The 15,361-nt window shown below is 40.3% G+C and overlaps 2 protein-coding genes across 2 annotated transcripts in view; one reads left to right on the forward strand and one right to left on the reverse strand.

The window, feature by feature from the left end:
* Positions 1-15,361, reverse strand: part of LOC113669106 (uncharacterized) — a 388,759-nt gene that overhangs the window by 49,585 nt on the left and 323,813 nt on the right. The window lies entirely within an intron of this gene.
* On the forward strand, positions 1,338-7,380 carry LOC149039285 (uncharacterized). Its single transcript, XM_089185220.1, has one exon. The coding sequence runs from the start codon at positions 1,735-1,737 to the stop codon at positions 6,991-6,993; it is 5,259 nt and encodes a 1,752-aa protein (XP_089041346.1). The 5' UTR covers positions 1,338-1,734; the 3' UTR covers positions 6,994-7,380.

Consider the following 15,361-nt stretch of genomic DNA (forward strand, 5'->3'; position numbering starts at 1 on the left):
TCTTGCAAAAATCTGTTAAGAAGTTTAAAGAAAAATTTTTTCAGTTAACCATTTTTACGACTGACAGTTGAAATTTGTCGATTTTTATGCCTAACGGCTAATTTTTTCCTGCCATTTTACGGTTAATGGTTAACTAAATTGAAACCCTCCTACATGTACTAAGGTTTACTGACTAAGCAATTATATACATATAGATATATATGTGTGTGTGTGTGTGTGTGTGTTTTGTTAACCAAGCATGAGGTCAAGATGGCTGAATATTGGCCGAGTTCTTTTTCTTGTATTTTTATGGACCAAGACGAACTCGAGGTCCATAAAAATACAACAAGATTTCGCTTTATTAAGAATCAAGAATGACTTGTTTATTTCAGGAGCACGGATAGAAAGCCAACTGTGTTTGTAGCACAATAAACCCATACGAGTCATTCATGATGTCTCTGTTCTGACAGTCTCCTGTCCCTTTTTTCCACCTCTATCACCGAGATGTGTAAGTCACCTTAACGCAGTGTTTTTCTTGTGTGGGATCTAAGCGGGAAATTCCAAGGGGGCAGCATAGATAGTCCATCCCAACACAGGATTCTCTTCATATTACTCACAGGTATGAGGTATGGCCAGCGATAGTATAAGGTAAAGTTAATAACGTCAGGTAGCACATATGATTATTGTAACTCGAAGGTAGCTTCCACAAAGGCTCTTCAACGTTCAAGTAACAAAATCCAAGTTACAAACTGCATGTGTACACTGTGTTATGACTTTGACCCGGACATTAAAGTTTGCAATGCCTTAACAAACTTAAGGGTGTAAATGGATACAATTAAAAACGCCTTGGCAATCTGATAAAAAGCCGGAGTAGTATCCACTACAATACCGCGCACTTGACACTTGTGTAAATCTTAACCACTGCACGCACGCACCACGCAAACTGTGCATAACATGAAACAGTACCTATAATTTTGCATATGTAGCAAAATTTTAAAGTTTCCAGGACCAGGATGAGCTTATCCTATGATCCCAGATATTTTTTTAACATGCACTAAGAAGAAATTCACTTTTCCCTGGTATTTTGTTCCTTTTCTTCTGCAATTTTTATTTTCTAGTGCAATGGGAGGTTGTCTCCTCACTACATGACGGCTGATGGCTGGGTTGCCAGGATTTACCACTCGTGAAAACAGTCTCCATCTAAGTGCTGGGTGCCAATGGAGGAACATAACTGATGTATAAGGCTTCCAATGAGCATAGCAATTGTTAATAATTACTGCGGTAGAAGGCTGCATATGCAGGAGTTCCCCGGAAAAAATATGTTAACTGCGCAGACGAATTACGAACGCTCAGATGTCGGAGACTTTGATTCGTGCGTGACACATGTCAGATGATGAGTGCGAACACTACGGACATTGAATAGTTTACATAATTAACGCAACCTTGAATGACCCTTTTAAATCAGTACTCGGCAACAACCAATCAAAATGTAGAAAATATCGTATAAGAGAGTGATTTCTTACAAATTTTGCAGAGTAGCTTTTTACACACCTGATGTAAATAAGCGAATACGAGAGCGAAATAAAACAGTTTAATTGAGTCTCGTTCGTCAGAGTTCTATCCCTAGTAAACAGGACAAAGTTTACAAAAACGTGGCACCTCCGGCAACGCGACAATTCTGAAGGATAACAGTAAGGACAACTGTTGTGAGTATAATTTTAGTCCTGATTTTCCGCCCGTGCGAAGATTGCGGAGATGGAAGCGACTGAAGCGAATCTAGATATCAAAGTAACACAGCTTAAAATGAGCATTGGTAAAACGAACACCATCGTAGAAACAGGGAAGTCAGAAGCGATCGAAAGACATTTGTCCACCCTGCGGTCCCTCAGTAAAGAACTAAATCGAATGCGGATAGAAGTAGAAGCGACAAAACTAGGTGCGAAAGAAGAAATTGCCGACATCGAGGCGTGGAACAGCGGAATCGACGCACAACTGGAAAAAGCGGATTGCGAAGTGGATAAAATGTGCACGTGGATCGACGACCGCAAAAGAGAAGCAGAAGCAATTGTCAAGCAAGAAGAACTTAAGTTTCACAAAGCGAAGATAGAGATGCAGGCAGAAATCCAAGTTGAGCAACACCCCCAACAAGCGACGACGACGCCAAGCGACATACAAGCCAAGCTGCCTAAACTGATGATAACGAAGTTTGACGGTACCTATATGGACTGGCCACGATTTTGGGGACAGTTCACAGAGGCAATCGATAAAACGGGCGCTCAACCGATCACGAAATTTACCTACCTTCGAGAACTACTGGATGTCAAAGTAAAAAGAGCAATAGAGGCGTTGCCCTTCACGGCTGAGGGATACAATCGGGCGAAGAGTATCCTAAGCGAGAGGTTCGGAAAGGAGTCAGAAATCGTCAAAGCTTACATCAAAGAGATTCTGGATCTCCCCTCAATATCAAGCCCAAACCCGAGAAAAATTGGTGAATTTAGCGAAAAGCTAACGTACTGTGTGCAAGCCCTGCAGACACTAAACAAACTGGAACAAGTCAATGGGGCGGTGTCTATGACATTAGACAAATTGCCAGCGATCCGCGGAGATCTCGTCCGGACCGACCCCGACTGGGAAAGCTGGGACTTTGCAAAACTTTCAGAAGCAGTTCGATTGTGGACCAGGAGAAATCCAATGGATATAAACCAGCGTGAGCGTGAGCAAGAACAGCAATCAACAAAACGGAACTTACGCCAGCAAGCAAGAATTTACCACACACGTCGGGACGCCGATGGTAAACCCCGCTGTTTGCCTTGCGTTTACTGCGGCGAAGATCACAAAGCCATCGAATGTACAAGAGTGACACATGTCGCTGATCGCAGACAAATTTTATTAAATAAACGTTTATGTTTCAATTGTGTGTCTGGGAACCACCGCGCGTTCTATTGTCCGAGCAAATCAGCCTGTCAACGCTGCCATAAGCGTCACCACACGTCGATTTGTGACACACCAAACCCGACAAGCCAAGTTAACCAGCCACCAGCACATGGGGTCGCTTTGACAACAAACCGAACTGGAGAGGGTCTGTTCCCAGTAGTCATCATAGAGGTCAACGGAATTAAATGCAGAGCGCTAATCGATTCTGGAGCCGGCAGTTCGTACGTGTCGGCAAAGCTGATCGAACTACTTCGCTTAAAGCCAACCGATGTCCAGACAAAAACGATCGATATGCTGATGTCCTCTAAAATTGCCAAACTCGAAGTCTACGATCTCGAATTAAGATCTGTCAACCATCAATTTTCGCTGTCCGTCAAAGCTACCAAAGTGAACAAGACAGAGTTGTTGTCTATTGAAAACCCTAATTATCGCACGCTAATTGAGAAACACCCACACTTGAAAGGCGTAAATGTTTACGATGATGACACAAAAGCGTCTCTTCCGGTTCACGTGGTGCTTGGCAGTGGGGAGTACGCCAGAATTAAAACGGAAACAAAGCCAAGAATTGGACAAGAGAATGACCCTATCGCAGAACTCACCAAATTCGGATGGTTTCTGATGTCCCCGGGAAAGGAGTTTGACAAAAACACCATGCTTCTCACCCAGACAAGTCAAAGCAACTACGAAGATCTGTGCAGATTGGACGTCTTAGGATTGCGTGATATAGCAGATCATGACCAGTCGATGGTATTTGATGAGTTTAAGGAACGCCTAACACGCTCGCCAGAAGGCTGGTACGAGACCACCCTCCCATGGAAAGCTAACCACGCAGAACTGCCCTCAAACAAGGAAGGTAGCTTAAAACGACTCAAGAACCTCAGTAGAAAACTTCAACGCGAGGAACTGACGGCTCAATACGACGCGATAATTCAAGAACAGCTGGCAGAAGGCGTTATCGAAAAGGCACCCCCTGTTTCACAGCCACAGAAAGAGTTCTACATCCCTCACAAGAGCGTGATTCGCAAGTCCGCTGAAACTACAAAGATGCGGATCGTCTATGACGCCTCTGCCCGAGCGACACCCGATTCACCATCACTGAATGACTGTCTGTACCCAGGGCCTACGCTGCAAAACAAACTATGGGACGTTCTAATTCAGCAGAGAGCCTACCCAGTTGTCCTAGCGGGAGACATTAAGAAAGCCTTCTTACAAATCCGGATTCACGAGAGTGAACGAGATGCCCTCCGTTTTCACTGGCAGACAGATTCGGACTCAGAAGTGCAGACATTCCGGTTCACGAGAGTACTCTTTGGACTCGCCCCCTCACCCTTTCTACTAGGTGGGGTTCTTGAATGCCATCTCGATACCTGGGCGGAGAAATACCCGGAGGAGGTAGAGCGGCTACGCCGAAGTTTCTACGTAGACGACCTGTTGACAGGCGGTCAAGACGTACAGCAAGCAAAAGCACGAAAGGAGGTGACGCAAAAAATTATGAAGGACGCCACATTTGAGTTACACAAATGGCACTCGAATCATGTACAGCTGGAAGATGACACCCAACCTGCACAAAGAGAGGAAGTTGCCCAGCCTACTTTACGTAAAAACAGCGCCCAAGCCACATCAAGCGAAGATCAGTCTTATGCAAAACAACAGTTACTAGTCAAGCCAAGTGAGTCAAAGCTATTGGGCGTAAAATGGGACAAATTCGAAGATACTATCGCTGTGCAGTTCCCAAGCGCGAGTAGTGCACCGACAAAACGTGAAGTACTGGCCAAACTAGCGAAAGTGTACGACCCCCTTGGCTTAGCGTCCCCCATTACACTGCAAGGGAAGCAAATCTACCGAGAAGCGTGCGACTGCAAAGTATCATGGGACGCACCTATCCCAGAGAATCTGAAAATACGCTGGCAAAGGTGGGAGCAGTCACTTCCGGCGGAAGTAACCACTCGAAGACCCTTAGCACCTTATCAACAACCAGTCATCTCCGCTGAGCTGCATGTGTTTGGGGATGCGTCAACTTATGGGGTTGGAGCAGTGGTGTATTCAGTCGTACGCCAAGAAGATGGAATCACTCAAACCCTGGTTGCAGCAAAAGCAAGATTAGCCAAGAGAGAACTAACCGTCCCCAGGTTGGAGTTAGTCAGCGCTCACATGGCTACCAATTTAGTCATCAACGTAAGAAACGCTCTAAAAGAACTACCCGAACCCATGATCTACGGTTGGCTGGACAGCACCGTCGCCCTCCACTGGATTGTAGGAAATGGTCAGTACCGACAGTTCGTCTCTAACCGCGTGCAAAAAATAAGACAATACCCACAGATCCAGTGGAGACACGTGCCCACTACCGATAACCCAGCGGACCTGGCGAGTCGAGGAGGCCAGGTAACCAACGCAGAGCTTTGGTGGAATGGCCCAGCGTGGCTACGTAATCCTGAAATGTGGCCAGAGAACCCGGTTACCGTGAAATCCGAAACCTCAGAAGAAGAGGCAAAAGTCATCCGAGAAGTGCTAAACCTAGCAAATGAGAAACCTGAACAAGAACGGAACGTGTTCGACGAACTCCTAGAACGCCATGATTTACGCCGAGCTCTTCGCATCCAAGCTTGGGTGCGACGGTTCACCACTCACAGGGTGCGCAAGGGACCTCTTACTAGCGAAGACATTCAAGAGACTAAGAACTGGTGGATAGAAAGAGTCCAGTCTCAAGATTTACAGAAACCGCACTTTGAACAGACCAGGCAGAAACTCAACCTCGTTTCCAATGCAGATAGAATTCTCGAATGTCATGGAAGAATTCAAGGAAAATACCCGGTGTACCTGCCAGCAGACACCGTGTTTACGAGGAAGCTTGTACAGAGGATTCATGTCGAAACCTTACATGGAGGTGTGGCGCTTACCATGGCAGCGATTCGTGAACAGTACTGGATCCCAACCCTGAGACAGCTAGTGAAGTCTGTGCGATCTGCTTGTTGGGGCTGTAAACGTTTCATAGCTTCACCCTTAACAGTACCACCCCCTGGACTACTGCCTACAGACCGTACAGATGGTGGAACAGCCTTCGAAGTTATTGGCACGGATTTTGCTGGTCCTATCAAGTATAAACAACGCAAGAAGGGCGAGGAGAAAGCTTACTTGGTTATCTTCACGTGTAGCCTGTCCAGAGCCGTGCACCTAGAATTATTGTCTAGTCTAGAGACAAGCAATTTTATTACCTGTCTTAAACGCCTCATCGCTCGCCGCGGCAGACCGCGTGTTATCTACTCAGACAATGGAGGCACCTTTATCAAGGCTGCGAAATGGCTTCGCCAATTGCGAGGAGATGAGCGCCTCCAAAGTCTCCTTGAAGATTACGACATAACCTGGAAATTTAACTTAAGCCGGGCTCCTTGGTGGGGAGGTCAATTCGAGCGGTTGATTGGAGTCGTAAAGTCCGCCATGTACAAAGTCATTGGGGGAGGTGTACTTACCTGGACTGAGCTGAGCGAGGTACTGCTCGACGTGGAAACACAAATCAATCGACGTCCATTAAGTTATGTAGAAGATGATGTCGAGCTACCAACACTTACACCGTCAACATTCCTGTTTCAGCGAACGAGTCAGCTGCCAGAAGAGAAAACAGGGAGGATCAAAGACCTGGACCTACGCAAACGCGCTAAATACCTCAGGAACTGCAAGAACAATCTCTGGAGGCGGTGGCAGAGAGAATATTTAACAGCTTTAAGGGAGCGGCACAACCTGACACACAAAGCGGCCAAATTTCAGCCAAATGTTGGAGATGTCGTAACTATAAAGACCGAAAACAAGAATCGTGGGAGTTGGCCACTGGCGATAGTAAACAGAACCTATCCCGGGAAGGAAGGAATCATCCGCGCAGTTCAACTCAAGACAGCAAACGGCATGTTAGAGAGGCCTGTTCAACACCTGTACCCTCTTGAGCTAAACTGCGACCAGGCCTGTGAGACACATGCAGACACTCCCACAGCAGATTTGAACCCAAACGCACTAGTTTTCAGGCCGAGACGGGATGCTGCAGTTGCTGCCAGAGCCCGAATCCAGGACCTTGCTGAAGATGGACAATGAATCACAATTTCCTTTTCACTGAACTTCAAAATTGTGAACTTAATTGAAACGTTTGATTTATAGAGAACTTTTTCGTTTAGTTGAATTCGTTAAGTCTCCAAGGTGAATGCACCCTTGCACGCAATGTTGCATGGGGGAGTGTGTCGGAGACTTTGATTCGTGCGTGACACATGTCAGATGATGAGTGCGAACACTACGGACATTGAATAGTTTACATAATTAACGCAACCTTGAATGACCCTTTTAAATCAGTACTCGGCAACAACCAATCAAAATGTAGAAAATATCGTATAAGAGAGTGATTTCTTACAAATTTTGCAGAGTAGCTTTTTACACACCTGATGTAAATAAGCGAATACGAGAGCGAAATAAAACAGTTTAATTGAGTCTCGTTCGTCAGAGTTCTATCCCTAGTAAACAGGACAAAGTTTACAAAACAGACTCAGGGTAGTCAGACGCGCATATACGATTGTTTTGCGCGCACTGTCAAAAAAATGTGCGACTCATGTGCCTTGTTATTCAGTGTTATAAATTTCTTTTGTATTTCATCGTTGTGTAAAACACCCTTAAAATAAGCTAGTAGAACTTATAGGTTTTTGTATAAATGGCGCGATGAATAAACCAGTTTTCGAGAATAGCATGTTCACCAATGATAAAGCTATGAAATAAACATTCACGCGTGGGTTTGCATTAAGAAGGCGACAACTGGTTACAAACGGACGCTTTACCTGATTCTACCGAATTACAATACACCGAAAACGAATTCTCAAGCCGTTGTGACGGATGTTTTTTTTTTATATACGAAGTGACAAATTTTGATTAAAGAATTCCGTTGGAAAATGATAAATCATATATTCCAATTACGAAGTCGCAGTAGTTTGTAACAGCATATCGGGAAGGTCGGTTAGAACGGTGATTGAAACGAACAAGTTTTCTTGTCATAGGTAACAGTGTAGTATTTAAGTCCTGTTACATTATAGCCAGAAATAGCATGCAGTTGCGAATTTCCCTTCCCTTTTTCGAGCAATTTGGTGAATATCAATCGATGATTTAACAAATATTAAAACAAGAAGCAAATCCGGTTTCTGATAAAAATTTGCTAATGAATAAGAACAAGACATTGTTGTGACAGGTAACCATACTGTAACAAAACACCAGTACAGGGAGAGACTAGTATTCACAGCCTCTATTCAGATACGCTGTAAGTTGTTCCCCATAAGTTGTACTCTTAAAATAATACTAATGCCACATTACTGCATTGAGATCATTCTTCAAAGCTTTGTTATATAATAAATTGTTATTACTATTCACAACAACTTTCCTTAACAACTTAATATGTCTTTTAATTTTGTTTTCACCTTTCTCATCAATCTTTGTCTTCTGTTTCCGTTTTTTCAGCTCTTCTTGATTTTGTGGACTTTCACTGGTTAAACTTATGGATTGGAATTCAGAAGATAAGGCACCTAATATACCTAAGATTTAAAAGAAAACAAATAATGAGGTAGCCACTAAACACTGACATTCAAAACCATACAACACACCTCAAATCATTTTTATAAAAACCCCACACACAAATACAGGTAACATTTTCTTTTATAGCTCCTTCAACTAAAATCTTGCCAATTTTTATTTTAGCTTGTTTTATTTTATTTATATTTAGAGCCAAAGATAAATACAACTAGACAGAAAACGAACAAGTTTTCTTGTCATAGGTAACAGTGTAGTATTTAAGTCCTGTTACATTGTAGCCAGAAATAGCATGGAGTTGCGAATATAAAAAAATGTGCACGTCAAAAAATCGCACGTGCACGCTAAAAGATCGCATGTGCGCGCATAAGCTTGATACGTCTGCCTCTTTAGAATATATGAGGTAATCCTTTTGTTTTTCTATTCTATTATTTCTATTTTCTATTTTTTCTATTCGTTTTTCTATTTAGTCTATTCTTTAAAACGGTAAACCGCCAACAATAGAAAAACAGAAAGAATTACCTCATATCTACTAACGAGGCAAACGTATCAAGCTTATGCACGCACGGTGATTTTTTGGCGCGCACGTGCGACTTTTTGACGCGCACATTTTTTTTAAATTCGCATTTGCTTGCGTTTTTTGGTTAATGTATACACGAGCGGTACTGTAATTCTACAAGGAACTGGAAATATTTTAATAGCATTCTACTACAATTATTTTCTCTCTAAATGTGCATTATTTATTCACCTTCTGTCCTCCTTTTCTGAAGTTTCTGGAGTAGTTCGTCTAGTTCTACTTCAATGGTGGAAATAGTGGGAGGTAAAGTACCTGAGAGAAGGTAGCAAAATGGTTTAAAGCATTTAACAGTATTCTTGGTTGATAGCATTATATAAGAGGAGTGGTTATCTTAAATATGGAGTAAATACATATCATTTCATGTTTAACATGTAATGAGTGGTGGAGATATTTCGCAAGTTGCATGCAGAACTTAGATAATTGAGGGAAGATAATATAATTAGGAGTCCTATACGACAAACTAAAACCTTTCAGCTTGTTACTTAGAAAAACAAGCCTAAAATACTAGTGCAACCATTTCCTTTCATCACTTTCCATATTTCTTTTGCCCTGTTCAACGGAGCCAATATACATGTTTCACTCACCTGTATCTCTTTGTCTCTCCAGTTCTGTGAGTAGTTTTTTTAGTTTGTCTTCCAGATCAGCAGTTAAGAGTTCAGGGGAAGGCAAAGTACCTGAAAGGAAAGGTAAACAGAAGGATACACTGTATTTAGCACTCAGTGCCTTACTTCACATAAATGATTAAAAAAAGGCATTTAACTAGCACTGTACATTGTGTTGGAGTCATGCCATAGCACAGTTATAGTGTCAATTTTCTGATTAATCTCCTATGGTTATTGTTGAAATCAACCATTTAGAAAAATTCTCTCATCATGATAAGCCAGAGCTAACTTAATACTCCCTTTCACCAAAGCACAGAATTAACAAAGACAAAATTAAGAAAAATTTCATATAAAAGCTAACACTTTACATGTGTCACTGACACAAGCAGGTTCTTTTAAATAAAGAATAATTTCCCTTGAAAAGTGATATTTCGATACAGGGGTGAAAGCCTTTAATAGCATTCTTGGATTTATTCCTCTCTGATAATGAATCAATAAACATTTTATATTCACCTTCCATTCTGAGCCTCCAAAGCTCAGTGCGTACTTTAGCTAGTTTTTTCTCAAGATCAATGGCTGAAAATTGAAGGACAGGAAAACCACCTGAGAGCAAAAGTATGCAGAAATATATTTAGCACTAAGTGCCTCAACTGATATAAAAAGTAAAGGCATAATAACATCTATTGAGGTCAAGGGAGAGAACAATGAAATAACCTATCTTTAAGTATTTTTTCATTATCACATGCCACAGCCAATTCAATACTACTTTTAACTGAAGTTACGGATTTAGAGGCAAAATTTAATTGAAAATATGTTCCTAACCAAAACTAAGTTACTTAATAACAGCTGAGAGCATTAAACAGTATTTATGGACGAAAGTAAAGACAGAAAAAGGTTAATATCTCAGATAGGGAATAATTTCTCTAAAAAGTATTTACTGGAAAAAATATCAAAACATTTAATGCCATTGAGCTATTTACATGGCTAAAATATTTAATATTCATGTTGACGTTTACCTAGTGTTGAAAATGTTTTATTTTTACTTCTTTAAAAGTAAAAGTAGATTACTTTTATTTGAACAAAAATGCTGAAACCGAAAAAAAAAACTGTTGAGAATAACTGAAAAATTGTCCAGTCTACACGTTCAAAATGTTTTGTAAATATCATCTTTAGCATGTCATCTTCAAATTCCTTTAACTAGTCGATCCGAGGGGGGTTCTTGGTAGACTTGAAGTCGTATGTGTCTTTGGAGCGAGTGGTCGTATCAGGGTTGAAGAAGAAGTAAGCTTTCCAGTGCATTCTGCGTAAAAATTGCTCGATTTTTTCGACGAGGCGTTGAGAGAAATCATTCTGCGATGGTTGAATATTCCTCTACCATCACGGAACAACTTCTTACGACGCCTCGTCGAAAAACACCTCGGTATATTTTCTGTTGTCTGTTTCTCTCGGCGTGGCATTTGAAATGGCCAGTCCGTCGTCTCGGTAAAGTCCGATGTTGATGTTGAGGTTTTGTAGTTGGGAAAGGAGGACCATAAAGGCACCTCAAACTATTTTTAAAACCACCCAAGAAGCAAAAAGGAGTAAAATTTTCTTTCTTGGCTCCTCCAACAAAAGTCTTGCCAATTAACCCTTGATTAATGGATGTAATCTAATAAATTAAGGCCACATTTGGTACTTCCGATTTTGGGATCTGTGAACATTTCTGTTTCCGTTTTTGTTTATTTGAAATCGAATGGAACCCTAGCATGAAAAACACATCGCTGTTTTTCTTGATTTTTCTCAAGTATGCCTCCATTTCGTTGGCTGCTTGTGGAATAAGACTTGCGTGAAAATCGAACGTTGATCTAACACGCTGAAAATCTCGAAACTTCTAACTCCTACCCTCAAACCACTATCTACAGTTTGAGGTTCGCGTTTAACACACCAAACGTGGATCTAAAACTCTCTAATATGGTAAAGCTAAACCGCTAACTACGATTTAAGATTCGGGGTTAACACACTGTAGTCGATCTAAAACGCTGAAAATCTCGAAACTTCAAACTCCTTCCCTTAAACCGCTAACTACAGTTTGAGGTTTGCAGTTAACACACCAAACGTGGATCTAAAACTCTCTAATATGGTAAAGTTAATAACCTCTGACATCGTAACTCTGAGATGACTTACACAAAGGCTCCTCAACATTCAACAAACAAAATTCAAGTTACAAACTGCATGTGTACACTGTGTTCTGAATTAGAGCACGATATAACGATTGTAGGGCCTTATCACATCAAGGGTGTAAATGGATACAACTAAAAATTCCTGATTAAATTCCGGAGTTGTATCCACTACAGTACCGTGCACTTGACGCTTGTGCAAATCCAAAGTACGGCAACTTGCGCCTGAAATGAAACAGTACCTGTAATTTTGCATATGTAACAAAGTTTGAAAGTTTTGAAATTTTATGGAACTAGGATAAGCTTATCCCAAGAGGCCAGTTAGTTTTCAACATGCACTAAAAAGAAGTTCACATTTGCCTGGTCCTTCTTTTCGTTTCTTTTACAATATTTATTTTCTAGTGCAGTGCGAGGTTGTCTCCTTACTACATGACGGCTAATGGCTGGGTTGCTAGGATTTGCCACTTGTGGAAAAAGTCTCCATCTAAGTGCCAATGGAGTAATGTAACTGATGTCTAAGACATTCAGTGAGCATAGCAATTGTTAATTATTACTGCAGCAGGAAGCTGCATGTGCAGGAGTTCCTTGGAAAAAGATAATCCAATAAAGAACTGGAAGTATTTTAAAAGCATTCTACTACAATTATTTTCTGTCTAGATGTGCATTCACCTTCCATCCTCCCTTTCTGAAGTTTCTCAAGTAGTTCCTCTAGTTCTACTTCAACAGTGGAAACAGGGAGAGGTGAACTACCTGAGAGAAGAAGTAAACAGTAATATGGTTTAACTACTCTACTAAAACTTTTTTCTGTCTAAATGTGCATTCAAAGGTATACAGAACTACATTTAGCAATTAGTGTCTCACCTGATATAAAAAGTTTAAGCATACTAACATGTGGCAAGGTCAAGTGAAAGAACAATGGTGCAAGTTTTCCATTATCTCATTGTGAAATAACCTATCCATAAGTATTATTTCAGTGTTACATGTTCAGCCAATATAATACTACCTTTGACTGAAGTCAAAGGTAGTAAAATTACTAATACTACCTTGCTAGTATTATGAGGAGGCACAACTGAATTGAAAATATGTTCCTCAATAAAAGTAAGTATCTGAAAAATAGCTGAGAGTATTTAACAGTATTCTTGGATGAAAGTAAGGTCAAAAAAAGGTTAATATCTCAAATAGGGAATAATTTCTCTTGAGAGTAATAACTGGAAAAAATATGAAAACATCTAATGGCTATGTGCTATTAACATGGCTAAAATATTTAAAAAAGTAAAAACCCAAATAATTTTGACACAGTGTCATCATCACCCTAATTATGACTTTCTTCAAGATCAGTGCTGGAGAGAAGAGGGGTAGGTGAAGAACCTGGGAGCAAAGGTATACAGAGCTTTTCAAAATTCAGTCTCTTACTTTACACAGAAATGATAACAACGGTTATACCTGTGTAAACAACAAATTATTAATAGTCATGTTAAAGTAAAATGGTGTTAGTTCTCCATTATAACACCATGATCATTGTTTAAAACAACTGTTATGTAATTTTATCACATGCCCACTCAATACCATCTTTAGCTAAAGTGGAGAATGAGACAATGCCAAATTTAGATTGATTTGTGGTTGGTTCTTGCCCTGCAGACACCTCTCTATTACGGACACCTCGACACTGTGGACAAGAGCCAGCCCCTGGGGAAATGCATGAAGAAATGACTGAAATAAACTCCCTTTGTAACGGACTCTTGCTATTGCTATTGCTATGTGAAATTTTCACTAAGTGTATTTTCTCTCGCACTAGAAACGGTACCTGTAATTTTGCATAATGTAACAACACCAGGATAAGTTTAAACATGCACTAAGAAGAAGTTCACTTTTGCCCGGTATTTTTTTTTCTTTTCTTTTACAATATTTATTTTCTGGTGCAATGGGAGGCTGTCTTCTTAATACATGATGGCTGATGACTGGGTTGCCAGGATTTACTGCTTGTGAAAACAGTCTCCATCTAAGTGCTGGGTGCCAATGGAGTAATGTAACTGATGTCTAAGGCCTTCAATGAGCATAGCAATTGTTAATTATTACTGCAGTAGGAGGCTGCATGTGCAGGAGTTGCATGGAAAAAGATAATCCAATAAAAAACTGGATATATTTTAAAAGCATTCTACTACAATTATTTTCTGTCTAGATTTGCATTCACCTTCCAACCTCCCTTTCTGAAGTTTCTTGAGTAGTTCCTCTAGTTCTACTTCAACAGTGGACACAGGGGGAGGTGAACTACCTGAGAGAAGAAGTAAACAGCAATATGGTTTTACTACTCTACTACAATTATTTTCTGTCTAAATGTGCATTCAAAGGTACACAGAAATACATAATTATAGCAATTAGTGCCTCACCTGATATAAAAAGTTAAAGCATACTAATGTGTATGGAGGTCAAGTGAAAGAACAAATGGTGCAAGTTTTCCATAATATCATTGTGAAATTAGCTATCTATAAGTACAGTAATATTTCAATGTCACATGTTCAGCCAATTTAATAGTACCTTTGACTGAAGTCAAAGGTAGTAAAAATTACTAATACTACCTTGCTAGTATTATTAGGAGGCAAAACTGAATTGAAAATATGTTCCTTAATAAAAATAAGTAACTGAAAAATAGCTGTGAGAATTTAACAGTATTCTTGGATGAAAGTAAGGACAGAAAATGGTATATATCTCTGATAGGGAATAACTTCTCTTGAGGGTAATTACTGGGAAAATATAAAAACATTTAATGGCTTTAAGCTATTTACATAGCTAAATATTAACAAAAGTAAAAACCAAACATTTTATACACTAGGTCATCATCACCCTAATGATGAGTTAGAGTCAAAAATGTTTGGTTTTTACTTTTTAGATATTTTAGCCCCCTTTTTAAACCTAAACAAACTTTATGGACAGTTATTACCATTCTTGGATCACTTTCTCCCTTAAAATGATAAGATATGAATTTTTCTATTCACCTTCCATTCTCAGCATCTTAATGTCATCACATACTTTTCCTAGCTTTTCCTCAAGATCAATGGTGGAGAGAAGAGGGGGAGGTGAAGAACCTGGGAGCAAAGGTATACAGAGATTTTCAAGATTCAGTCTCTTACTTTACACAGAAAAGATAACAACAGTTATACTAGTGTAAACAGCAAATTATAGTCATGTTAAAGTAAAACAGTGTTAGTTCTTCATTATAACAGCAACGATTATTGTTGAAAAAGCGGGAGAAATGGAAGGCTGAGAAGAAGTGGCGACAAACCGGCTCTAGGGAGGATATGCTGGCATACAAAGTAAAAAAGAACAATGTGAATGCTTTGATGAATGAATCTAGACACAAATTCTATCATAACTTCATCAGGATAATAGCAACAGTCAGCACCACCTATTTTTGGCAGCAAAGAAGCCACTCAACCAGGGGGATAACAGGGCGGTGTATCCACCTGTGGACGATATCAGTAACTTGGCAAATCAACTGGGAACTTTCTTTATTCAGAAAATTGAGGCCGTTGGTTCCAATCTCAATAACATGGCGCAAGGGCTACCAG

The sequence above is a fragment of the Pocillopora damicornis genome, chromosome 10, assembly GCF_964200805.1.
Source record: "Pocillopora damicornis chromosome 10, jaPocDami1.2, whole genome shotgun sequence".
In the NCBI taxonomy this organism is placed as follows: domain Eukaryota; kingdom Metazoa; phylum Cnidaria; class Anthozoa; order Scleractinia; family Pocilloporidae; genus Pocillopora; species Pocillopora damicornis.